The sequence below is a fragment of the Lissotriton helveticus genome, chromosome 10 (assembly GCF_964261635.1).
Source record: "Lissotriton helveticus chromosome 10, aLisHel1.1, whole genome shotgun sequence".
Lineage (NCBI taxonomy): Eukaryota > Metazoa > Chordata > Amphibia > Caudata > Salamandridae > Lissotriton > Lissotriton helveticus.
The window spans coordinates 244,603,712-244,629,852 of record NC_136071.1 but is presented as its reverse complement, the minus strand read 5'-3'; the positions used below and the strand labels follow the sequence as shown (position 1 = coordinate 244,629,852).

The 26,141-nt window shown below is 47.8% G+C and overlaps 1 protein-coding gene across 4 annotated transcripts in view; it reads right to left on the bottom strand.

The window, feature by feature from the left end:
• The window catches only part of MAP2K3 (mitogen-activated protein kinase kinase 3), a 470,125-nt gene that overhangs the window by 39,438 nt on the left and 404,546 nt on the right, over positions 1-26,141 (bottom strand). For all 4 annotated transcript variants that reach the window (XM_078665238.1, XM_078665237.1, XM_078665239.1 and 1 more), the window contains 3 exons: positions 18,326-18,453; positions 10,137-10,214; positions 8,414-8,553 (listed from right to left, as the gene is read on the bottom strand). In XM_078665238.1, coding sequence (XP_078521364.1) covers positions 8,414-8,553; positions 10,137-10,214; positions 18,326-18,453 — 346 coding nt within the window. The remainder of the gene's footprint in view (positions 1-8,413; positions 8,554-10,136; positions 10,215-18,325; positions 18,454-26,141) is intronic.

Here is a 26,141-nt window from a genome sequence, read left to right as displayed (position 1 = left end):
ATACCCGGAAAGGGCACTACAGATCATACCCGGAGAGCCACTACCCTTTTTGATATCATGGGAACCACGGGGGCGAGATGGCGATGATTCTCCTTGATGCCGAAAAGGCTTTTGATCGAGTAGCATGGCAGTTTCTCTGGAACATATTAGAACGAAAGAATTTTGGAAAAAAATTCATCAGAGCCATCAAAGCCTTATATATCGATCCTAGCGCAAAAATCTCTATATGTGGCAATGAGTCAGAGCTTATCAAGGTGCATAGAGGTACAAGACAGGGATGCCCATGCTCCCCGATCCTGTTCGCACTATACATAGATCCCCTTATTCAGAAACTACTTTTGACCCCTTTAATACAGCCTATTAAAATAGGGCCATATTCCACCAAAGTCATGGCATATGCGGATGACATTGCCGTTGTAACTAACAACCCCACGGTGGCAATCCTGGAAATCGAATCAATTACCCAGGCCTTTGGCACATATTCAGGATATTCGTTAAATAGGGACAAAACCATGGTGTTAGCTACTGATAATATCCATTATGAAAGTGCTCTCAAAGTTGAAGAAGCTACATACTTAGGCATACGCCTTACTACCAAAGTGGAGAGAATTATCCATTTGAACTACACTCCCCTCATTGATAAAATCAAAATAGACCTCAAAAGAATAGACAACTTACATCTATCTATAATTGGGAGGGCTAACTATATTAAAATGAATATCTTCCCGAGGGTCCTCTACCTTTTTAGAGCGATCCCGTTGTTAGCGGGAGATAACTTCATTAAGACTATTGAGTCTGCTATATCTAAATTTATATGGAGCTACGGAAAGATAAGAAGATCCCTCCGCTTAATGTCGCTTCCACAGGATAGAGGGGGACTAGCTATCCCCAATCTAAAATTATATCTCTGGGCAACACTGATGCAATCTATGGATCCCCTGCTTACGGATAAAAAAACTAATACCTATACGCCCCCAGACCTATATATTCCATCGATCTACGAACTTAGTCTCGGTGATAAGTGTAAAGGGCTTTTTTTAAGACAGGTAGAGCCTTCGTATTATAAAAAAATCAAATTGAAGACAGTTTTAGACGCATGGGTGGGTTGGAAAGCAATCTCTAAATACCTATCAATTCCCAATTTTACAAGATATACTCCTCTTTGGCATAGTAAGATCATCCCCCCATCCCTTAATGATGCTACCTCGCAGAGGTGGGAACATCTAGGTATCAATACAGTTGGCGACATATTAGGACATAATATCCCTATATCTTTTGAATATTTTCAAGAAAAATATCGTGTCCCTACGCAAGATTTTCTTAAATATTTCCAAATACTGTCATGTATCCGCAATGCTTTACCAATAATAATACGAGACAGACTCCCATTTCTTGAAGCTATTGGTAAGAAAACGACAAGAATAGGGACTCTGTATCAGATTCTTATGGGTAATCTCCCTGATGATATTGAACAAACAGAACAATCTTGGGCTGTAAAACTGGCAAATCCTAATGTTGATATCGATCTTTCACTAGCGCTATCTGCAAAATACTTTATAGCCTCAAATTTAAGAGCACAATATTATAAAACAGTATACAACCTATACTATACACCCGCAAAATTATTTGCTTGGGGTCTTCGGGCCGACGACAACTGCCCAAGATGCAAACAGCCACTGGCCAATCTACTTCACATGTTCTCAGAATGTTCGGAATTGAGGCGGTTAAAGACCATGATGTTGGAGTTCTGGGCTCAGGTCTTTGGACGTCAGATAAGGGACTCACTAACTCTCTGTATACTAGGCCACGATGACTCACTGGGTCATAATAAAGAGGAGCAAGCGGTAGTTTTTCTGGGGTATGCCGTACTTCGTATCATTTTGGCAGCTCGCTGGAAAGACGTAGACCCCCCTACTTTTCATATGTGGCTTAGTCGCTTTCTTGCAATCTATAAACAAGAAATCGCAATATATGCTACTAGGGGGAGAAAAATGAAAGCAATAGGAGCACAGATTTGGGACCCGATTACAAGATGGTACACAAATGAGGTTCGCCAATTAGGTTCTGCCAATGATTAATGGACATCCCTTTTGTTTCTCAGATTCCTGATCGTTTAATCTGCTTATATTTTTCTGTTGTCATTTTTTATTTTTATTTTTTATTTTTTTTCTCTTTCTTTTTGTCGTACTTCTCGAATTTTAAAGTCAGTCCGTTAGGTTTTACTTTGTTGACAGCAGCCTTGTGTATTTCCTGTGTATATTAGCAATCTCAATGCTTATGTAAACTGCATAACTGCAGCCTTAGTTCTTCCACTAAACACCTACCTCCTTGTCACTTTCTGTCTAGTTTAACCCTTAAGTGCGTTTATAGATCCAGTCTGTCATGTTTTGCAATACCAACTCAATAGTTGCAGAGTTCTCAAATTGTAAGACACTTTAAAAGTGAGAACTAATTGGCATACTTGATATCAACACAAGAAGTGATAAGACAGAAATGCTAAATATATGTAAAAACACCAAAACCTTACTAATGTGAACAAATGGCTAGTAAGATTAGTGGAGTATCATTCTTTTATAACAAAAATGGCTCCTTAACAACAAAAATGATCTGTAGGAGAGCACCGAATGCTAACGGCAATTTTTTAAAAACAAAAAATTGTTTAACATTTCTAATATAAAAACCACAGTGCTGAAGAGTATTGTTTCTGACTTAACCAATTAAAGTTTTTTTTTTATTAAACAACGGTTATACTTTTAGTTTGTTACATCTATGATTAGAATACCTTCGTCAGCTTCATGCCAATTATTTTCAGAGAATAAAATGGAAGTACTCCAGAGGCCGGGCTTACATTCTTCCCACCCGTCAAAAAAAGTAACATAATGGGGAGCCACGGCCAAGGGATCTGTGGGTTGAAACCACTGGATTAAGGTGAAAAGATAAAACTACCTTTGGAAAAATTATGGGTACGTTCTCAGAACCACCCTATCTTTATGTAGGTCGAAGAACGGTTCCTCCATGGTTAAAGCCTGCAGCTCACTGGCACGCCTAAGTGAGGTAATTGCCAATACAAATGCAACCTTCCGAGCTAAGAATTATAGGGAGCATTGGTGCAATGGTTCAAATGGTGGACCCATAATTCTAGTAAGTTCAATATTGAGACTTCATGTAGGTGCAGGTGGAACACTAGGTGGAATTACTAAGGCCTTCCATGACCATAATAACTGGCACTTTGAACAGAGATAGTTGTTGCCTATTTTGCAAGTAGGCAGCAATTGCAACCAAATGTAGACGTATGGATGCAGAAGCAAGGCCAGAGGTCTGTAAATAAAGAAGGTAGCAGACAATGTTTTGTGCAGTTGAATCAAGTGGATTAATGTTTTTGTTATGACAGTAGAAAACAAACAGTTTACCTTTTGCTGCATAACGCGCTCTAGTTGTTGGTCTGTGAGCTTCTTTAAGAACGGTCATACATTCAGATGGAGGATTTAAATAACCAACTTCTATGACTTCAGTAGCCAAACCGCAAGGCTGAGTTTCTTTGGGTTTGGATGCTGTATTTCTCCATGGTTCTGTGGGAGAAGATCTAGGTGGCGAGGAAACATCTTGTGGGGAACTACTGATAGTTCCAGTAGAGTGGTGAAACATGGTTGGCGAGCCAAAGTGAGTGATACCAGGACGAGGGTGAGAGACATTTGCCTGAGCTTCCAAACCACAAATAGAAGAAGAGGGAGAGGTGGAAAAGCAAAGGCAAATATTCCTAAGCAGTTCACCCATGGAACATTGCCCTTGGACTGAGGGTGTTTGTAATCCGCAGGCTAAGTTTGGACATTTTGTGTTTTCTGTGGTTGTGAAGAAGTCTATCTGTGGAAGCCCCACCTGTGAAAGTATAGGAGAAGGACTTGAGGGTGGGGTTCCCATTTGTCTGGTTGTCCTTTCCTAGGTGTTCTGCTAGTAGGTGAATGTTGACGTATTGCCCAATGCCAAATCGTCTGAGATGGTGTGACAAATGTAAAGTGTGTGTACCCCCGTTTTTGTAAATAGAACATGGTTGTCATGTTGTTCATGCGTAACAAGATAACTTTGCCTGTGAGGTGAAATTCTTTCAATGCCAAGTGAACAGCTTGTAGCTCGAGGTAACTAATATGGAGACCCTGGTGTTTGGGTTCCAAAAGACCCTGGACTGTTAGATGACGTAGGTGAGCACCCCACCCTATAAGGGATGCATCCGCTATGAGACTGATCTAGGGAACAGGGTTGAGAAACGGCCACCTCTTTGACAAATCTTTTGTCCACCATTACAGAGAGCAATGAGTGTGGCTGTCTACCAACACAAGATCCTGTAAGTGACCCTGTGATTGCAACCACTGGCGTGATAGATATTCTTGCACTCAACATATGTGCAGCCAAGCATGTGGTTCTATCGCATTGCAGGATGCCATCATGGCCAGAAGTTCTATAACTGTTTTGATTGTTATGCTTTGATTGGGTTGGAATTTGTGCAACACCATTTGAATGTTTTGAATCTTGGTGAGATTCGTGTAGGCTAAACCCAACTGTGTGTTGAGTATGGCCCCTAAGCATGGTTGAACCTGTAATGGTTGAAGATGTTATTTTTTATGTTTATTGTGAATCCCAGTTGATGCAGAAGATTGAGAGTGGTTTGAGTGTGTATTTGACCCGAGAGAAGCACATTGGCTTTTATGAGCCAGTCGTCGAGATATGGGAAGACAGATGTGCTTCTATCACTGATAGGCACTTGCTAAACACACGAGGAGCACTTGGGATTCTGAATGGGAGCACTTTAAATTGGTAATGTTTTCCTGCTATAACAAACCTGAGGTATTTGTGATGACCTGGATGAATGGGAATATGGAAGTAAGCATCTTTTAAGGCGAGTGCTGACAAAGTCACCTTGTTGAAGAAATTGAATCACATACTGAAGAGTTACCATATGGAAGTGTTCTGATAGTATGCAATGATTTAAAGGCCTGAGGTCTAATATGGGTTTTAATGATCTGTCTTTTTTTTTTAGAATGAGAAAGTAGAGGGAGTATACTCTTGTGCTTTGACACTGAAGAGGGACTGGTTCTATGGCTCCCATTAGCAAGATAGCTTCTACTTCCAGCTTTAGGAGATTTCGATGCTCTACAGAAAAAATTGTGTCTGCAAGGTGGAATATTTGGAGGTGTGGTGATGAGATCCAGACAATAACCAGGTTGGATAATGTCCAGCATCCACTGATCTGATGTTATGGTTTTCCAAGTATTGAAAAACTGTTGTAGTCTGCCCCTGATAGGTGTTAAATTGTCAGGGGGATTGTTCCCTCAGTATGTACTCCGATAGTATCATCTAGAAAGGGGAAGCATGATTGTGTTGTCTATATGAGCATGTAGAGGCATCAGAAGATGCAGGCTTGGTGCCCTGCTTATATGTGGGGTGCTGAAATGAGACTTAAGTAGTGGAGGCTTGTAAAGCCCCCATTGAATTGGCTACCTCATTATCTTTTTTCATCTTTTCTAATGCTTGGTCCACCTGGGGACCAAACAGATGTTTCTTGTCAAATGGTACATTTAGTAAAGTCTGTTGTACCTCTGGTTTAAATCCAGACATGCAACCATGCATGCCTACATCGTAATATGCTGATGTTTATGCCTCCGGAACCTGTGTCTGCTGAATCAAGGGCACCTCTGATGGAATTATTAGAAACTAGCTTCCTCTCGGTCTTTTTTTGTACTGCCCTTGAATATATATACGGTCACATAGTGCCAATTTATATTTTTTATCTAACCTAGGTAATGATGCGTGCTCTAACAGGGTCTTTAAACAGCTCCTCAGCATGTTGGTGCATGCTTTTTAGAATGGGGAAGATTGAGTCACCCTATTGGTATTGGAGAGGTGTTCAAATAGGAAATCATCCTATAATAGTGTCTTTATGTAATGGGACCTGTTGCTAAGCAGCCGCCCTAGCAATAAGGTCCTGGTAAGAAGCTTCATCAAGAGGTGATGGTCTGGCTGGATAACGTTCAGGATCAGTATCCCCTGGAGGATCAACATCATAGTTGTCCCAGGGATCTGTAGGTTGAGAATGTGAATCATCTCCTCTATAATTTTCTCCAAGAGGAGATTTTAGGTGTAATGTCCCCTGTACCAGTGTATGACTGAGGATGTGGTGGAGGAGGTAGTTGCGGGGGTGGAGAAGCAGGTAAAGGAGGAAGCATAGGGCTGATGGCTATGTCCTTTCTCTTCTTTTGAAGAGACAGTGGCATATCAATGACTTCTTCAAAATAAAGCTGGTGCTGAGATATTTGAGGCAGAAGCTGCCCAGCGTTTGCTATTATTCGACCAGTTTGAGGCTGGATATGTATTGTCTTTTGCCTCAGATCGAGCCACTCCTGCATTACCTGGAGGATTGATTCTGTAAGCAATTCTGTTGTGGAAATTACAGATTTTGGAACAGGTACGGAAGTGGATTATTCTTTCAGTGCTAAAGAGCTTTTGCCTTTGTGCTCAGAACCTGTTTGTCGGGCCATGGGGTGCTGGGAGCCAAAGAATGAGTTGAATGGCTTGAAACCGAAGCTGGTGAGGCCGAAGAGGAGTGTGGCAATTTTGGCTTAATTTTCAGAGCCAAGCATGAGGCATCAGTATCAGATTGTTGGTGCCACCCATGTCTTTTTGACAGTGGAGGCATGGAAGCCGTATATTCACTCTGTCCCGAGTGTCTGTGATTTTTACAGGGGCATGTGTAATCATGGTACGTTGACATGGAGAAATGTCTTCGATCTGGATACTTCTTTCCATCTATGAGTCGGATGAAAATTATTGGCTGGAGAAGGCATCTTCCTCATCTGCAGAAGCTTCCAGGATTTCCCCCTCCAATTCTTCGACATCTTGCTACCCGAAGAGGTCAGTTGTATCCTTGATCTCCCTGTACTACATTTCTCTGTGACATGCCAGGCGGTCCCTCATTGTCTTTTCCGATCAGAAAGTTCCTTTGGAGGACTTAAGAATGATCAGATGAGAGGTACTGTCTTGCAGCATCCGATGCCAAAGGTTTCATGAACAATGGTCCACTCGTGGGCAGCACAGCAGTGACTCTTCCAACCAATAGATCAGCTTTTACAGTTCAATGCGGGTGGCGATTCACTGAGAATAAGGGACCAGGGCCGCTCTGCTAAGTCCTAGAGTGGCCAAGTTTATTAACGGCTATGGCAACAAACATTGCCAGCAGATTGTTTAGGGTGGTGTTGCCTGGGTTAAGAAAGCCAGTTACAGCCATCCAGCATGACCGAATGCCCAGTACATTTCACTCTCACTTCAGAAGGAATTTTCCTTCTCTAAGAGGGCTGGGCAGAGGCTGACTATTATTCTGAGGGTGGGCTGAGACAACAGGGTAGAGGTGGCTGCTGAGGTGGGCAAATGTGGTAAGCCTGCCTGCTCAAGACTATAACTTATTGTCAGAGAATGTGCATTTGAAGGAGGGGGATTAAGATTTTTGCAGGCACAAAAACTATTTGCATTTGCCTGCCCTGTGAGGCTAATAGACGGCTGAGGGCCTGCGTGCTCAGGGCTGGAGTCCATTGACCCGATGTGCACATCAGTGGGTAGTGTGTCGAGGGCATCAGAGGCTTGAAGGGGGGTTACTTTTACTGGTGTTTGATATTGCCCTGAGCCAGCTGTAAGCCCTTTAATCTGCTTTAAAACAGCATTGAGGAAGGTTGGGAGTGAAGACAGGTTGTCTATGATAGGGGAGCAACAGCAAATGGACTGGGGGAGGTTGGCAGTGGATTGCGCTTTAAGATTAACTTCTTAAGATTGTCACGCATGCTGTCAATCATTGCTGCTGCATTCTAATTGTGCTCCACTTAAATAATTTTGGGGTTTATTATAAGGCTTTGCTGGTGACTTCAGTTCTGTGTGTTTCATGCGCAAAGTGAATCCAAGCAGCTACTCTCATTGTAAGATGGTACTGGTTGCCTGTGTTGAGCAGTTAGCTCTAGCCAGGGAAGGTCATAAAGGACGCAAATTTGTAATGTATTAGAGAGGTTTTGAAAGGCACCGTACCAGCATGTGCCCGAAAGGAAAGACCTATGTAAGGGAATCACTATTGTTTCACAGAACATTTCTTTCACAGAATGCACCCCTGGAAGATATGATGCCACCAAGAAAAAAAAAACACATTTCTTCTGATTAGGCATATGGTTGTCAATGATCAAAATGGACAATCTCTCACAATCTAGAATACAAATTTTCATATATTGTAAATGCTTCAGAGATTTGGGACCAAAACTAAAGTAAATACAGCATTTAAACAAAACCAGCCTGCACGACCTAGAACGGTCCTCATCTATTTAGGTGTTGATCATCCTCTGCTGGTGGTCTCGAGAGATGAACCCAGCTATGGAGAGAGACTCACCAGTGTGCTGTGAAGTCCACAAATTCTTTGGAGAATCGGTCTGCAGGGAGTTGTGGGGATGGCTCCTCCACCACCTGCTTCAGCTGCTGGAAAGGAGTACCCCAGGACTCGTATGGAAACCGCAGGATGGCCATCTCAATCTGCCCGAAAAGACACAAGAAATTGTTAGTTCCCTTGAACAGTTAAGACTACTAAAAATGACCACAAAACACGAACTCATACAATTCTCTTAGCAAGCCAGCATCCACGCATATCTCCCCTCTTGCAAAATTTTCTTTGATTTCAGGGATAGGCAAATCCAACATCCTATTGGGGTTCTGCTTACAACTTATTATAGGTTTGTTCTCTAAACCAATAGTGCTGCCTGAATCTACATTCAACTTCCCCCAACAAATGTTTCCATCAAAATGCACTCATGCTTCTTCACCCAATCACCAAGGCTGTACTGCCTCTTTAGGAACTCCTATGAAGGTGCACAATAATCATGTTTGTAAGCGTCAATGTTTTGCTTCCTGAAATGAAAAATCAACAAGCATTTCTCAGAGCTACTAGGCTTTTGGGATCTCCCGCCCCTAGCGATTACTGTTACCAGTTATCGGTTATCTCAACAACAGCAAGATTACAGCCCCAGTCCTGGAATTTCAATCCAGGGGTCAAGGAATTATGATAGTTGTACGTTTGTATCAGTTTCTTTACACCTGCTGACACACCTCGACACAATGATGTATAAAAACAAAAATGGCAGACCAGGCATCCTGTGTCATAGAGTCATGTTATCATCCTACTGGAGATCTGATGTTCTAAGGTACAGTAAAAGCACAGTGCTCTGTTCAGTAATTTTGTTTCTAATGTACATGGTGTGGATCAGCGTTGAACTGTATTATTTAAACATGCAATACTGCACTGAGCCACCAAGAAGTCTCAGTCAAAGAGCGGGTTAGAAGGAGAGCATAAATCGCAGCATAAGAGTGCAGCACTGGGACCAGGAAGTGTAGAGCCAAGCATGGGAGGGCAGAGTTGAGCAGGGTAACCAGCAGGGCCAGGGCAGGGGACCTCAGTGGAGCACAGGGACCAGAACCTATCTCAGCATGGGGCATAGGGCCCGAGCCTGAGAACGTAGGAACCCAGTCCTAGGAAGGTTAGTCCTGAACTGGAGAGCTTGCAGTAGAGACACAAAGGATACTGGAGAAGAGCCTGAGACAGGGGAAATAAAGTGTGAGTGAGAAGAGTTGAGCCAGAGAATGGCAAGGCATGAAAGGCAGTCAGACCAGACCTTGCAATGGCTTCTCCCAGTATGTGAGAATGAAAATTCACACCCAAAGCATGGGGATACATTCAGCTGCAGTACTCGAAGTCCTAAATATATGGTCAGTTAACAGTCTGCTTATTTAAATCTGTTCTAAAGTACGACAAGATAGTGGACGGGATCAATTTTGTAAACAAAACGTGTAAAACTCAAGGATGCTTCAATCATTGCCTCTTCTGAGCTAATGGACAGAATAAAAATTAACATCAAGAGACACAAAAATATGTAACTTGTTAATGAAGTACTCTGGGGAACCAGTATTACTTTTAAATCCTGCTCATTCTACAGGGATACAAAAATCTCAACTGCATTGCCACCTACAGGCTCTAGAGAGGAGGTTTTCCCAAGAAGGCCTAGTCCCTGGCCCCAGTGCCAAGTTGCTGCAGCACGGACGTGCCCCTAACACAGGTTTCATACCATGGTGATGCCGAGGCTCCAGACATCCGACTTCACATTGTAGCCTTTCTGGTTCAGCTCTGGATTTATTCTTTCGGGCTGCAACATGACCAAAGAGAAAGATGTTTGAATCAAGTGGCACACCGTAGCCAGCCCCATCCCACTGAAGATCCAAAAAGTACAAAAGAATATTCACATACACTGCTTACGACTGGACTAAGGCAATGCCTACAGTTAGCTACCTGGATGTGGAATTTGGGAGTTTCACAGGGGAGAAAATTGAGATAGGGAATGGTAAACAAATACATAAATTATCATAAGTGATCATCTTTGGTTGAAGCAGGATTTAATCAGGCACAATGTTAACCCCACGTTTCCAAGTGAATCGCAACACAATGTAATAGGTCACATAATAAGCAAAACAGTCTTCTTTAGGGCAGACTCTATTTCCAGAATTCAATGAAGCGCTTTCAGCACAACCTTCAAAAAGGTATTAATATTATGGCAGGAAAAATTCCCCTCTTCTCCCACACATACATGCTAACCACGAATTAAGAGTCCGTGCCTAGCAGATCAAAATAACCAGCAACATATATAAAAGTCAACGGGTAACAAAACTGATATGTGAAATGTAGTAAGTAAACACTACACGGGAAGAAGATGGATATTATTGGACTGCTTTTTTGCCAGTTGACATCCTCCTTCTCCCCACCACAAAAAATAAAATAAAATGTTTTTCTTAGCTGCCAGCCTGCCACTACTATAAACATGTCCTTATTTGTATATTGCTCTAAGCACTGCATTCCCGATTCTCAACTCCTCCTTCCATTAATCCCTCTCACCATAATAAAAACCCCTTCTGTTTCCTATGACTCGAAAGGATTCTAGAATTTAAATGTATGGACCTCAAAACTGCTAAAATTGAGAAAATGAGATTATGACCTCAGCAGCTATGGGGCGTGGTTTCGGCGCCGACCGGGATGGCTGCGTGAGCGAGTTGCTCCGCGCCGAGTCCCGTCTTTTCTCCTGCAATACTTGGCCCCGAATCCCCTGGCGGCTACGATCGAGCTCCGGAGGGGTCACTGACCCAGTGTGGAGCATCTGACCCACGTCGGGACCCTGGGCGACGTGTGAGGGCGGACCTGGCGGCCTGGTCGGATCGGCCGGTGCGCAGAGGCAAGATGGCGGCGCCGACAGAACGAGAGGGCTAGAGGCTGAGCCGTGAGGAGTGCCGGGCCTGCTGTAGGCGCCTGGGAGGCCCTGGCTGGTCGGCGCACTTGGGAGAGGACCGTGGGAGCGGGTCCGGAGCGGCAGGAAAATTCGGCGGTGGAGGACTGGTAGGAGCGGCGCCCCTCCCCCATCTGATCCCCCGGACACTGGCTGGAGGGCTGAGCCTTGCCTTGCGCTGCACCGGTGGGGGCGCTGCTGGCTTGTGGGGCCGACCCGCCACTGAGACTATCACAGCCGGGGCCGGGCTGCCAGGATCGACGTGGATTGGGGCCCCGAATACCTAGCTGAGGGCCGCTGTGGAGTGGAGGAGTGCAGCGAGTTGTCGGAGTGCTGAGGGGGCGGCCGCCAGCGGCGCTTGGGCACCCTGAGGAGCGGACAGGTTGGGCAGCGGCCGGCGGACCGGTCACAGGGGGTGGGACCGCCCGGTAGAAGTCAGTGGTGCATCGGGCCGGTAAAACGGTGCTTAGACGCCAGCGTGCGCTTGGAACCACGGGGAGCAGTGCTGCCGGAAGCAGCGGGATCAGTCAGTCCGGGGAGACGGGCTCCTGACTGCATACCAGCTGGCCTTTTCAGAGGGGCTTGCACCCTGGGACGTTGCAGTCTCTGAAGGCGCAATCAGTGTGTTAGAGGGGCAACACGGAGCGCACTTCTGGACCGGAGGTTGGCGGCTGAGCGCAGAAGGAGGACGACTGGCGCTGCGTGGTCAAGCTGGAACTGGGGCTCGGAGAGCCGCGCAACCCGAGATCTGCCCTTGGGCGACGCCAGGTGGGCCTAGGGACAGAGTGGCCGGAGGGATTGCCGCGGCCGGCCGTCGTCGGTGGGGGCTGCTCGAGCGGCGTGTTTCCCACAATCAAGATGGCCGCGCGGGGAGCTGACCTCGCCGCACCGCCTGAGCGGGGGGAAGGGAAATCCGAGACCGCGGATGGCGGTCTCCCGGCGGAGTCCTCACCACAAGAGCAGAGGCTGAACCTCCGCCTGGATGCAATACTGGCCGCAATCACTGCTACGAAGGAAGAGCTGCACCAGGACATAGCGCAGGTGGCGACGGGGCTTGGCCTGTTGAGAGCGGACCACGCCAAGCTCTCTGACAGGGTGAAATCCAACGAACAACTGATCCAGGAGCTGAAACCGGCGGTGGTTACTGCGGAGCATAAACTGGACGACGTTATTAGCCGACTGGCGATCCTGGAGCGTCGAGCAGAGGACGCGGAAGGGCGCAACCGGCGGAACAACGTGAGGGTGGTGGGGCTTCCAGAGAAAATTGAGAAGGGTGATGCGGTGGCCTACATGGAGGACTGGTTCCGGACAGCAGTGGCGCCAGAGGGTCTGTCCCCCTTCTTCTCTCTGGAAAGAGCGCACGGGGTGCCCGCCAGGCCGCCCCTGGAAGGCCGACCGCCCCGACCGATGGTGGTTAAACTGCTGCACTATAAAGATCGGGATCTGCTGATCCAAAGGGCGAGATCTCAAGGGCCCTTCCAGGTGGACAATAGCAAGGTAACAATTTTTCCGGACTACACGCAGGAGGTGCAGCGGAGCAGAGCTTCTTTTCTGTCAGTGAAGAAAGAGCTGAGAGAGGAAGGGATCCAATACTCCTTGCTTTTTCCAGCCAAGTTGCGGGTAATCATTGATGACAGGACTCACTTCTTCCAAACACCAGATGAAGCATGGTCCTGGCTGGAACTATACCGTGCGGGGACGGATCGTGCACACAGGCCTAACAGGGATCGGCAACAACCAGTCAAGATCAGGAAATCACAGCGCATCCGCTCCCGGAATAGGCGCCAACGGGCCGAACGAGAGGCACAAATGCTGGCCGACAGGAAGAGTGCATTGGAGGCCACGGCGAGCATCACGGGATCGCAGCAGGAGGGCGCTTCCAGAGGCTCGGCATCGGAAGAAGAAGGGGAGAAGACCGACGACTCGGAGGTGGGGGAGTGCAGGGACCAGAGGTCACCCCACAGACATCGGATGGCATATTTAACGAGTGAGGCTCGAGGCCACTGAACAATTCTGGGATGCCTGACGGGGTGGACTATCCCAACTTCTATTGGACTGCCAGGTATGGGGCTGCGTTAGCAGTGTGGGACTACAGGCGCGGGGTGGTAGCTCTGCCGTCCTGGTTTGGGGCTCCATTGCCCTTTTCAGACCCTTAAGGTCTTCTGTGGTGACGACCACAGGTTAGCGTGATGTGTTGGGTGTTTCAGGTTTGGAGCGGGGCTGAAGCTGGGTTGTTAGGCCCTGTCCTGGGGAGGGGGTTGAGGGGAGTTTGGGGACATGTTTGGAGGGGGCTGTACAATTGCTGCAATGCGGGAAACATTTATTGGCTTGCGCCACTGTTGAGATTGATGCTTTATGGGGACGTTACCTAACCTGAAATGTGTCACATGGAATGTCCGTGGTATTCGAACAATGGTGAAGCGCCACAAGGTACATGCCTACTTGGTGAGGCGGGGCGTTCAGATCGCGATGCTTCAGGAGACTCACCTGACGCAGAAGGAGTGTGGGGCCTTGCAGAAGAGGTGGTGAGGTCAGGTGTTTGGCACGACGTACTCGGCGTTCGCCAGAGGGGTGTTGATATGGATACGGGCGGGCACTCCATTTCAAGTTACGAGTCAGAGAATAGATCCAGAGGGTCGATATATGGTAGTTGAGGGACGGCTGTATGGTAGGGAGGTGGCGCTGTGCAACATCTACGCCCCCAACGTTGATCAAGCTCATTTCTTTGAGGATTTATCGCGCTCACTGGCGTATTATTTGGCAGGCCCTGTATTGCTGGCGGGGGATTTTAATTCCATCTCTGATGTGCTATTAGACAGATCGCACCCACCTCTGGTGGACTCCCCAGTGCGCCGACTAGCGACCCATAGGCGGGAATGGCAGGAACATTGAGGCCTGGTGGATGTCTGGAGGGCGCAACACCCCGACACTAGGGATTACTCTTACTTCTCCGCGCTGCACGACCTTCATGTTAGACTGGATTCAGTGCTATGCAGCAACTCACTGGCGAATGTAGTAACTCACTCTGAGTATTTGTCCAGGACCATTTCGGACCATAATCCGCTGTTGCTCTCTATGCAATGGCAGCTGGTGAGATCGGCGGTTCCTTTATGGCGACTTCGTCCGGATACGCTGGAAGATCCGGCGTTCTGCGACACGGTCCGCCAGGGCATAGACAGCTATTTTACGGATAATGCTGGGTCGGCGGCGACTAGAGCGACTGAGTGGGATGCGATGAAAGTGGTGGTGAGAGGGGTGTGTATGGGACGGTTTCTGACAGTGAGAGGGACAGTGCTGAATGACCTTACGAAAGCGGAGGAAGTGCTGCGAGGGTTGGAACAGCGAAGACCCGAGAGGCCGGAGCTGCAGGAACGATTGTTGCAAGCTACAATCAGAAAGAAGTTCCCTCGTTGGCCACAGCTATTTTTAACACGTGTACATCATATACTTAATGCAACTGGTGACAAATACACAACAATTTTTGGGGAGTTTTCTTCACCAATATATATCATTTTTATTTTTCTTGGGTATAAATTATTCATAGCGTTGCTTACTCTTGTATATTTTCATTGTTGCAAGCTAAAGAGGTTGTGGCGACTGAGACGGAAAGATTGCGGTGTTATGATTATAAATTGTATGCTGTAAGAGTGCATGAGGAGCGGGACAAAGTGGGAACGCTCCTTGCCAAGCTGGCTGATCCGAGCCCTAGAGGGTGCCCGATCATGAGTGTACGACGCGAGGACGGGGAGGTGATCTATTCGCAGTCAGCGGTCCTGGGGCGCTTCCAGTCCTACTATACGGGACTGTATGCAAGCCACCTCGAAGCAGAGGCCACGGAAATAGGTGATTACTTAGATCGGATCCCCTTGCCGCTAATGGATATGGGATAAGAGGGGCTATTAGTCATAAAGCACGGAACAAAACCCCAGGGGTGGATGGGCTGCCGATCGAGTTCTACGCTACATTTTTGGAAGTTTTAGCACCCAGGCTGCAGATTGTGTACGCGGAGGCAAAACAATTGGGGTGGTTGCCTGACTCTATGAGGGAGGCGCTGGTAGTGCCGCTGCTGAAGCCGGGCAGGGATGCGTTGGATGTATCCTCTTACCGTCCATTGTCTATGTTAACTGTAGATTACAAGATCTTAAGTCGTATCCTAGCTACCAGGCTCCTACCGCAGATGACCTCCTTAGTACATAGGGATCAAGCGGGATTCATCCCGACTAGGAGCACCTCGATGAATATCCGTCGATTGATCGGGGTCATTGATGATGCAGCCACGGCAGACCAGGGCCCGGTGGTATTGACGGTTGATATCGAAAAGGCGTTTGACAGCTTAGAATGGGATTATCTGGATGGCGTGCTGATGAAGTTCGGTGTCGGGGAAGGGTTTCGGAGTTGGACGAGAGTGCTTTATTCCTCGGCTAAGGCGCGGGTGCGGCTGGGAGCCATGGTCTCTCCGGCTTATCCGGTTTGTAGGGGCACGAGGCAGGGCTGCTCACTATCCCCTCTGCTCTTTGCCTTAGCAATGGAGCCGCTGGCAGCGCAGGCGAGATCGGGTACCGTCTACGACGGGATTGCACAGGGACCTGTATCGCACTATATATCGTTATATGCCGACGACCTGTTACTGTACCTGGCGGATTCCGGGAGGGCGTTGGAAGGCGCGGTGGACATGCTGGGCAGGTTCGGGAGGCTGTCAGGCCTCAGGGTGAACTGGACCAAGACCTGTGTATTTCCGTTGCGGAAGACCACGCACTGCCCACAGCTCACAAGACCGGTGGTGTGGGAACCCTCTTGTTTTGTTTACCTGGGAGTGCGCATCTACCATGACGCAGCGGACCTCCTTGAGGGGAATGTGGAGCGCTGTATCCGGGCGCTGAGGGGCTGTATGGATTTCTGGGCCTCTCTTCCACTGTCCGTGTTGGGTCGGGTAGCACTGTTGAAAATGGTGGCACTCCCGCGGCTACTCTATTACTTTACAAACGTTGCCGGTGTGGATCCCGCAGAGAATCTTTAGGGAGTTGGGGACGTTGGTGACCGGCTTTCTTTGGGGCCAGGGTCGCCGAAGGGTGGCACTGACTACCTTGACAAGACCCAAGTGTGAGGGGGGGATGGCCGTCCCCGACTTTGAATTATATTATCTAGCGGCGCAACTCCAGGTCCTGACACAGAACGTAGCCAGAGAATTCAGAGGGCCAGATAGCGACCGAGGGGTCGGCATTCAGAGACATGTCTTGTCGTCAATCGTGATGAAACAGAAACTGGCTGGAAGGGATCTTACGATGGAGGAAAGGACACTTAGATTGTGTTGGAATAGGAACCTGAAGAGAGCTAGGAAGCACCGGCCGTATGCGCCGGAGATACCGCTGGGAATGCTGACTGCCCTACTGCACGGGGGTGATTGGTCCCAATTACTGGCGTGGGAGGAACTGGGCTTGCAGATGGTGGGAGACCTCTATATGGACGGGACGCTGGTCCCATACCAGACTTTACAGGAACAATTCGGCCTGCCGAGTGGAACCTTCCTGTTGCATGCGGCGGTCGTAACAGCGATGCAGCGGCACTGGGGGGGTGGACTGGTGGAGCCGGAGGTGACGATGGCATGCCAGTATGTGGTGATGGCCGCGGGCACCGTCAAGGCGGTGACTTGCCTCCACAACAGAATGCTACATGAAGGTCTAGTGCCTTTGGTCGCACTGAAATCGCGATGGGAGGCCAGCATAGGTAAGCCAATCCCGGACTCCATATGGGGCCAAGTGTTGCACAGGACCTGGAAAGGGACGAGGAATGCACGGTTTCAGCAGGTGCATTTTTTCATTGTACATCGGGCATATTTGACCCCGGAGAGGTTACGACGACACTTCCAGGTGCTTGATGCCATGTGCCCGAGATGTCTAGAGCCAGAGGTAGACCTGGACCACATGCTGTGGGGGTGCCCAAAGTTGGGGGACTACTGGCCGGAAGTGGGAGAACTCCTGAACGCGGTCACGGATAGGGAGGTAGACTTTGACATGGCTGCATGACTGCTTCTTTGGTTCCCGCACACCAAGAAGACCAAAGTGACGAGCAAATTCATTGGTTTGGGATTAATACTAGCGCAGCGCGAACTCACTTGGCATTGGAAATCTAAAGAGGGACCGTCTGTGCGGCGATGGAGGAATGAATTGTTGAAGTGGTCAGGATGTGAGAGTGTGCTTAGGATGCGTCAGGCGACTAGAGCTGGTAACGAGAAAAGTTTGGAACTGGCGCGGTCCTGGGAGCTGGTGGTACAGGCTTTAAGGGACTATATAACTGAAGGCACGGAGGTGGATCAGGCATAGGAAGGGACTCCATGGGGACTGTATGATTGTCTGAACTTCCTGGTGTATGTCATACCTCAGAGCAGGAAGGGATTATTGGGACCCGCATTAGCAGCAGTTGGTGGGGGGGAGAATGGGGGGAGTTAGGGGAGGGGGGGGTTTGCCGCCGTGCGGCAGCTTCCCGGAACCGGGCGGCCCTGGGAGGTCATAATAGGGATTTGCGAGAAGCGACAGTGGAGCGGCCTAGGGCTGGGTGGAGCGAGGGGTGGGTTGGTTGTTATGGGATAAAAGCGGGTACGATGTGATTTGACTGACCTATGGCCTGGACAGGGCATGCACGGAGGCACCTCCAGCGAACTGGTTCATTGAAGCGCCGCCCAGCCTCCGGGATGTGGGCTAATTGGCTGTGTATTGGATTGCCATCGAACTAAATGTTGGGGGCCGTCAGTGTATAGGTTGGCCTATTGAACGGGTTGATTTATGTTTCTGCAATAAAAATTTATTTAAAAAAAAAAAAAAAAATGACCTCAGCAGCTATGTAATGTAACCAACAAGACGTTTTCCTTAAGCCTTTAACCTAAATTCTTAAAAGCTGGACACCCTTGTCTTATCTTCCCCTCGCACCGAAAACCCCTCAATATTCAGTACACCAGAAACTGAGCTAGCCATGAAGAGCGTACTCACCGCCATGTAGGGTTTACAGCCAGCATCCAACGTCTTGGCCACAGAATCCACCAAATAGCCACTGATGCCGAAGTCGCACATCTTCACATGGCCCTCCTTGTTAATGAGTACATTGGAGGGTTTCACATCTAAATAGTAGTAGAACACACACTTTTAGTATGAAAATACAATACTGCCTACTAATACCATGAGCCCATATACCAACACACTGAGGACAGCTCTTCCAAGCTAACATGTGGTGGCCTGAGAGCGATATGACAAAGCATAAATATTACAAAATCACACAGAACATGTACAGAAAGTGTGCTAAGGCAGAGTCCATGTTATAAAGTTTGGGTACCAAAACAATGTTCAAATACGCCAAGGTGAGGGGGCATGGACTGCTGACGTGACCCACGCATGCCGCCGTTCTGCTTCCTGTTGTGCTGAGGCCCCGCCCACGAAGGCAACGCCAGCCGAGACGCTGGCGCTCCGCTTCGCTGCTAATACTTGCTAATGGCTAACTAACGGCTGCTCTTTTTTCCACTTCACTTTCCGATACAGAAATCTGCGAGCTGCCATGAACCGGAACGAACAGCAGGATCCACGGACTGCGGGTGAGACAACGGGACAGCTGAGGAGGTACGGGGGTTCTGCCCTTGCCCCGCTCTATCTCTGTTTGCAAAATACCCTCCTCACCTGCTTTCGCGTCAGCCCGCGCCCTGCCTTTTTCACCCTGCAGCGGCCTGCCATGAGCTATACATGCTGAATACACGCTACACTCACCGTTATCTCTGGTGCCTCCACCAAACTCCGTCATCCTGCTGTACCCTGCTGCCTGACCCTCGCGTTGTCCAGCTGTGAACTTTGTTGCTTAAGCTGCCGATTCGGTACGCCTTTGGTGTTTGTTTGGTCCCCCCCGCCGCCGCTTACACGGTCACCAAGCGGCCGCCGAGAGGGGGGATCTCAGCATACAGAAGGTTTTGGGTCCTTTCCATCCGCCTATCAACCTACACCAAAAAATCTAAAATCCAAAATTCACATCTGTAGGCGCTTGAAGATTATCAACCTGCCTAAGGGGAGTAGAAAAACCCTTCCCTATCTCTGCCAAGCGATTACCTTCTATGGCCGCCTCCCCTCCCGGGCATTTATAAGGTACTTCTAGAGACACTACAGGCAGTATTAACAGGCAAAATTAGTAACTCTGCCGCGGTGCCTATCAAAATAGTAATTACCAGGCAGCTATCACGCAGCTATGGCGGCAAGAACAAAGGGCAAGCAGGCCAAGCAGGATCAGGCAAGGGAATTGCTGAAGTCGATTAATAACACCCCTCCTACAGCCAAGGGGGAAAGAAAAAATAAACGAAAAACCCAGCAAAAAAACGCCCTGAGACAGAAGGCTGTAGAGATGCAAGCTGACAGAAACAAATACAATGTGCTAAGAGAACAAGATGAAGAAGACGGCGAGGACAATGAAGATGATCAGGAGGAGGGCGGGAGAGATGAAAAGGCTGAAAATCAATCACTAACAGAGCATTCAAAAGAATCGAGCCCGCCAGCTGACACTGAGAAAGGCGCTGGGAAAGGCGAGAGAGGCGTGGTGGATGCGGAGGGAGATAACAAAGGAACCAAGTCGGCCCAGGTGGACACAGTAGCCAAAACGCCCCCAGCTCATGGGTCTCGGAGCCAACTAAAACAGTACCCTCTTTTCTCTAAACCCCTACTTCAAAAGGACCAACTCTCGAGCACCCCCATGCGGGGGCGGTCTAATCAGGAGGGGAAAGGCGACATATTGGCGCAAGAAGAGTTGAGCGCTGGAGGGATGTTAATTGGCTTTACAATGCCTGAGTTACCGGAGACAGCACCATTGGCAGTGATTGTGATAGACCAGGAGGACTTTGAAGAAGCAATCTCTACAGCAATCTCTACAGCACCTAAAGTTCCTATAGCACCTATAACATCGGCTACAGATAACAACCAAAGCCACAAGTGCATTACGAAAACTCCTAGCCAGGAATTAAGTCTACAAGCCTCCCAGATATCCCAAGAGGATGGGTTATTTTCCCTTCCGAATACTACAAAAACGAACTCCATTGAAATACTGCTTGGAACTATCCTACAAGAGTTAAGAGATTTTAAACACTCCCAAGCTCGGGAGATTTCACAGCTGCATAGTAGACTCACGAAAATGGAAGAATGTTTGGGGAATCTTCCTTTAAAGATCACTGAAGCCGAAACTCGGATTTCATCTCTGGAGGATTCACTATCGACATTACAGAAGGACCTTCTGGTGGTCAACAGAGAAAGAGCACAGTTAGCAGAAAAAATGCAGGACCTTGAAAATTATAACAGGAGGTCAAACCTACGACTGGTAGGCATACCAAAGGGACTGGAAGATAAGGACGTAGTTAAGTGGTCAGAGTCCTTCTTGAAAATAGCCATACCTGAGCACCAAGGGGATTTAATAATTACAAGGGCACATAGAGTCCCGGCTTATAAACCCAACAACTTGAAATATCCATGCACAATTTTTATCAATTTCTCTGACTTCAGGGTGAAGGAGAGAATCCTAAACACCGCATACTCTAAGAAATCATTCAATGCAGAAGGTGTAAATAATTTTCGAATATTTTCAGACAAGTCGGCGGCTTCTGCTCACAGACGCAGGGACTTTGTTAAACTTATTGACTCTTTTAAAAGCAAGGGAGCACAAACTATGATCGTGCAACAGTAAAAACTTAAAGTACTGGCGAAAGGAAAGTTTTCTATGTTTACAACCGTGCATGAAGCTCATACCTATCTAGAAGGTTTATAAGTACAATCTATAGCGGATCTCTTCTCCGCTTTTGAAAGGCGGGGCTAAGGCGTTGACAGGAAGCACACAAGGATGCAATGTAATGGCATCCAAAAAGAAGGAACACATGAGTAGGACGGAAGTGGGACATGGGGGGGGTTCCGTCCACTCTAGGGGGAGGGAGGGGGGATGGGGTGGTGAAGGGAGGTGTAGCAGGAAAAAAAAATGAGAGTTCATATATCGAAAAATTGTCTGCTACAACATTAAGACCGATTCAGAAAAGGGGGTGGTGATGAACAGAGTGTCTGAATTAAGCAGACCACTCTTACCCAGTCCAAAGATCAGGGCTTGATCCATCACCGTTATTTAGCTCACTGCCCCATCCCAGCTCAGAACCTGGCTATATGCAAATTAGTCTGTCCCTGACCCAGTGCATCATGGGAACAGGGCAGACCAAACTACCAAGCCAATTCTTCACCAGAAAGGAGACAAGCTTCCGGGGACCGGTTTCTGGCATTTCAGCCGTCGTCGGCCCGGCTTGCTTGAATCCTGATGGAGCAGTGAGCAAGGGACTCATGTCTGAGTATACCCTGCCACACCTATAGTGGCCAAAAATGATTCCCTTGCTCATTGCACCATCAGGATTCAAGCAAGCCGGGCCGACGACGCCTGAAATGGCAGAAACCGGTCCCCGGAAGCTTGTTTCCGTCCCAGTGTAAGAATTGGCTTGGTAGTTTGGTTTGTCCTGTTCCCATCATGCACTGGGACAGGAACAGACTAATTTGCATATAGCCAGGTTCTGAACTGGGATGGTGCAGTGAGCTAAAAAACGGTGTTGGATCTAGCCCTGATCTCTTGACTGGGTGAGAGTATTCTGCTTAATTCAGAAACTCTGTCCATCACCACCCCTTGTTGTTAAATACAACATTAAGACCAGCACAGACATGGCATAGACAAGATTATTGTTTTTTTTTTTTTTTACACAGCTCTGATATGTTCAAGGCCAAATATGTATTTATGCAAAAGGGGTACCGCTGAGGCGCCTGTCTTTTACGTAGTTGTGTTTTTTTTTTTTCTTTGGGTACACGAAGGATTTAGACTGCTGCTATTAAAAAAGTGCATTGCTCATTTTCCTATTTTGCACAAAGAAAGGGTCTGCTGCTATTTATATTTGTACTGTTTATTTGCCTATTTTGCACAAAGTAAGGGTCTGCTGCTATCTATATCTACATCGCTTATCTGCCTATTTTGCACAAAGGGCCTGCTGCTATTAACATTTGCACTGCTTATTTGCCTATTTTGCACAAAGTAAGGGTCTGCTGCTATCTATATTTGCTGCTATGTACGATCGCACTGAGTATTTACCAAGTGTTGTATAAAGAGTCTTTGCCTATTTGCACAAAGAGAGGTCTTTAATAGCTATCATATTACTGTACTGTTCATTCGCCTATTTTGCACAAATAGATTTTGTTGCCTTTATACAAATTTATTATCATATAAATACTGTGCTCAATATTCATTTGTATAGACTAAGTTTTACCATAGACATCCCCAAGCACAAGTTACTACTTGTGTAACGATATATCTGTAAGAGACATTAGTTAGTATTAGATTCCTTACCTTAGAATATCCCCAGGCGTCAGACTGGATCCGGAAATATTTGCGTAGCAGTACCCTTGCGCGTCGGTAGGCGTCGTCTGCGGCTCCGCGTCGGTCGTCGTGGGCGCCGTGATGACGTCGTCGGAGTACTTAGACGCCGCCTCCGCGTGCTGACGTCAGTTCTTAGACACAGCTTTTCCGCTCCAGAAACGCAGAGCCATGTTAAAAACCAACACTGGTGCCATTGAAACTAGGGCCCTGAAAGGGGACAACCCTAACCCTAGATATTGGTTCGCAGAACGGGGAGGATGGGTGGGTCGGTAAGGAATCTAATACTAACTAATGTCTCTTACAGATATATCGTTACACAAGTAGTAACTTGTGCATCTGAAAGAGACACGAACCCCCCTACCCGCTAGGGGTCCCAGACGGGTCCGCTGGGCCCGAAGGCGCCGCTGAGCCCGTCGGAGGTGAGAGTTTCCTCATGGCCATGAGGAAACGCTCGATCTCCTCCAGCGCCGCGTTCAGCCCAGGGACCGGAGGGTGTGGAGCTGCACGCGGCGCCCACGACTCCGTCGGAGCCGCGTGGGTGGTGTCACCCAAACCCCCGGCCGCATCGCGCGAGCGTCGGTGGGAGTCCGCAGAGCGATGACGCCTCTTGGACTTCTTGTGCTTCTTACCTGACGACGACTTCGACCCGGAGGAGTGCGGCCTACTCTCGGAGCTGTGGTGGCTCCGAGCCCGCGACCTGTCCCTCGACCTCCTATGGGACCGAGACCTCTCGCGGCGCGGGACCGACTGCCGGAGTTCGAGTCACCTGCGGGACCACTCCCGCCCGGCTTTCGAAGAGAGGGCCCGGCAGTCGGAGCAGGCCTTGTCGTCGTGATCGACGCCTAGACAAGTTAAACATAGGTGGTGAGGATCCGTGACCGACATTAGGCGGTCGCAATCCTCGCAGTGCTTAAAGCCAGGCATCCCTACGGCACCGATCGGAGTCGAAGGACTTCGAGAAATGATCAAAAATCGATCAAAAAGTTAGTAAAAAATGACTAGGGTTACTGCTTTTTCCAGATCTGCGCTTGCTGGCGCGGAAAAAAGAAGAACCGACGTCAGCACGCGGAGGCGGCGTCTAAGTACTCCGACGACGTCATCACAGCACCCACGACGGACGCGGAGCCGCAGACGACGCCTACCGACGCGCAAGGGTACTGCTACGCAAAAATGTCCGGATCCAGTCTGACGCCTGGGGATATTCTAAGGTAAGGAATCTAATACTAACGTGTCTCTTTCAGATCCATGTTTTTAATTATTGTCTTCCTAAAAAACAAATAAGATGCTGAAGTTTATCTCTTTTAATGCAAACGGTCTGAACAATGTTCGTAAAAAAAATGCCATTGAATGTTGGTTAAAAAATCTAAACCCTGACATTATCTATTTACAAGAGACCCATCACAGAGATCAGGTTGACGCAGATAAAGTATTTAAGGGCTGGGCTAGCCATACGATTTCCTCTTCAGCTGGACTGCCACAGAGAGGAGGATGTATTTTGATAGGAAAACACCTAGACTTCACCTTGGCAGGTACAGCCACAGACTCCAGAGGTAGATGGGCCGTCACTCATGGTAAATTAAACAATGTAAACATAATTCTTGCTACAATTTATGCCCCAATTTTAGACGATTCTCAGCCAATTCTACAGTTAAAGAGTGCTATAACAGGCCTTCCCGGGTTAATAGTATGGGGGGTGATTTTAATTTTTTGCAAAACACTGTATTGGACTCGTCCAAAAAAGATCGCCGTCAGAATAAACCCCAATCTGCTTTAGTGATCCAAAGCTGTAAACTAGACCTTGACATCATGGATTATTGGCGAGTCAACAATCCTCTCAAACGAGAATACTCATGTTTTTCGGCGAAGTACAATTCTGCTTTAAGATTAGATTTCTTTCTAACCACCCATGAGTTGGAGTTATATAGGAATATGCTACTTACCAGTATGCATCTGTTCTTGGCATGTAGGGCTGCTGATATTCACATCTTATGCATAGATCGCCGCCTAGTGTTGGGTCCGGATGATTGCACATTGTTGTCCTGGAAGAGTCTTCGAAGTATCACGAGATAGGTGGCTCCTCCCCTGGACTACAGTGCGCATGGGCATCCTCTCCATTCTCAGATTGTTTTTCGCCATTGTGGCAGGGATGGAGTATGATACAGTAAGTGATGTCCATGCTAGAGATAAATTCGGAGTGCTACAGCTGCGACAGGCACCGGGGAGGAGGGAGGGCAATGTGAATATCAGCAGCCCTACATGCCAAGAACAGATGCATACTGGTAAGTAGCATATTCCGTTCGAGGCATGTGGGCTGCTGAATTCACATCTTATGCATAGAATGTATAGCAGTTTCCTCCTAGCGGCGGTTGCCCGTGCCAGCTGCAGCAGTCTGAAAAAGAGTTTTGAGTACAGCCTGCCCTACGGCTGCTTGCTGCTTTGAGTGTACATCTACGCAGTAGTGTTTGGTAAATGTATGTATGGTAGTCCATGTGGCTGCCTTAAATATGTCTTCTAGAGGAATGTTTCCGAGGAAAGCCATGGATGCCCCTAACTTGCGTGTTGAATGCGCTCGTGGGGGAACTGTTAATGTGCGTTTAGCTTTTTGATAACAGATTTGTATGCACTTAACAATCCATCTGGCTATACCTGATTTGGAAATGGGGTTGCCTTTGTGCTGTGGGGAAAAGGCAACAAACAGTTGCTTGGTCTTTCTGAAAAGTTGTGTTCTGTCTATATAGTACAGGAGAGCTCTTTTAACGTCTAGGGTATGTAGAGCTCTTTCTGCCACGGAATCTGGATTAGGGAAGAATACTGGCAGTTCTATACCTTGATTGATGTGAAACTGGGACAATACCTTTGGCATAAATTTAGGGTTAGTTCGCAGTACTACCCTATTAGCGTGAATTTGTATGAATGGCTCCTGAATAGTTAGAGCTTGCAGCTCACTAACTCTTCTGAGCGATGTAATAGCTACTAGAAAGGCCACCTTCCATGTTAGGAATTGTATCTCACAGGAATGTAGAGGTTCAAAGAGTGGTCCCATTAGTCTGGTGAGAACCACGTTGAGGTTCCAGACAGGTGAAGGTGGGTGTCTTGGTGGAATGATTCGTTTCAGTCCCTCTAGGAAAGCTTTATTAGCAGGCACTCTGAAGAGTGAAAGGTGCTGCCTGTTCTGAAGATAAGCTGCTACGGCGGCTAGATGTATCCGTAGGGAACTGTAAGCCAGATTGCATCTGTGCAAATGTAAGAGATAACATATGATGTTTTGAGTAGATGCATCTAGCGGATTTATGTAATTATAGCTACAATAGATGACAAATCGCTTCCACTTCACCGCATAGCATGCTCTGGTTGTAGGCCTTCTTGCCTCCTTGATAACATTCATACAGTCGG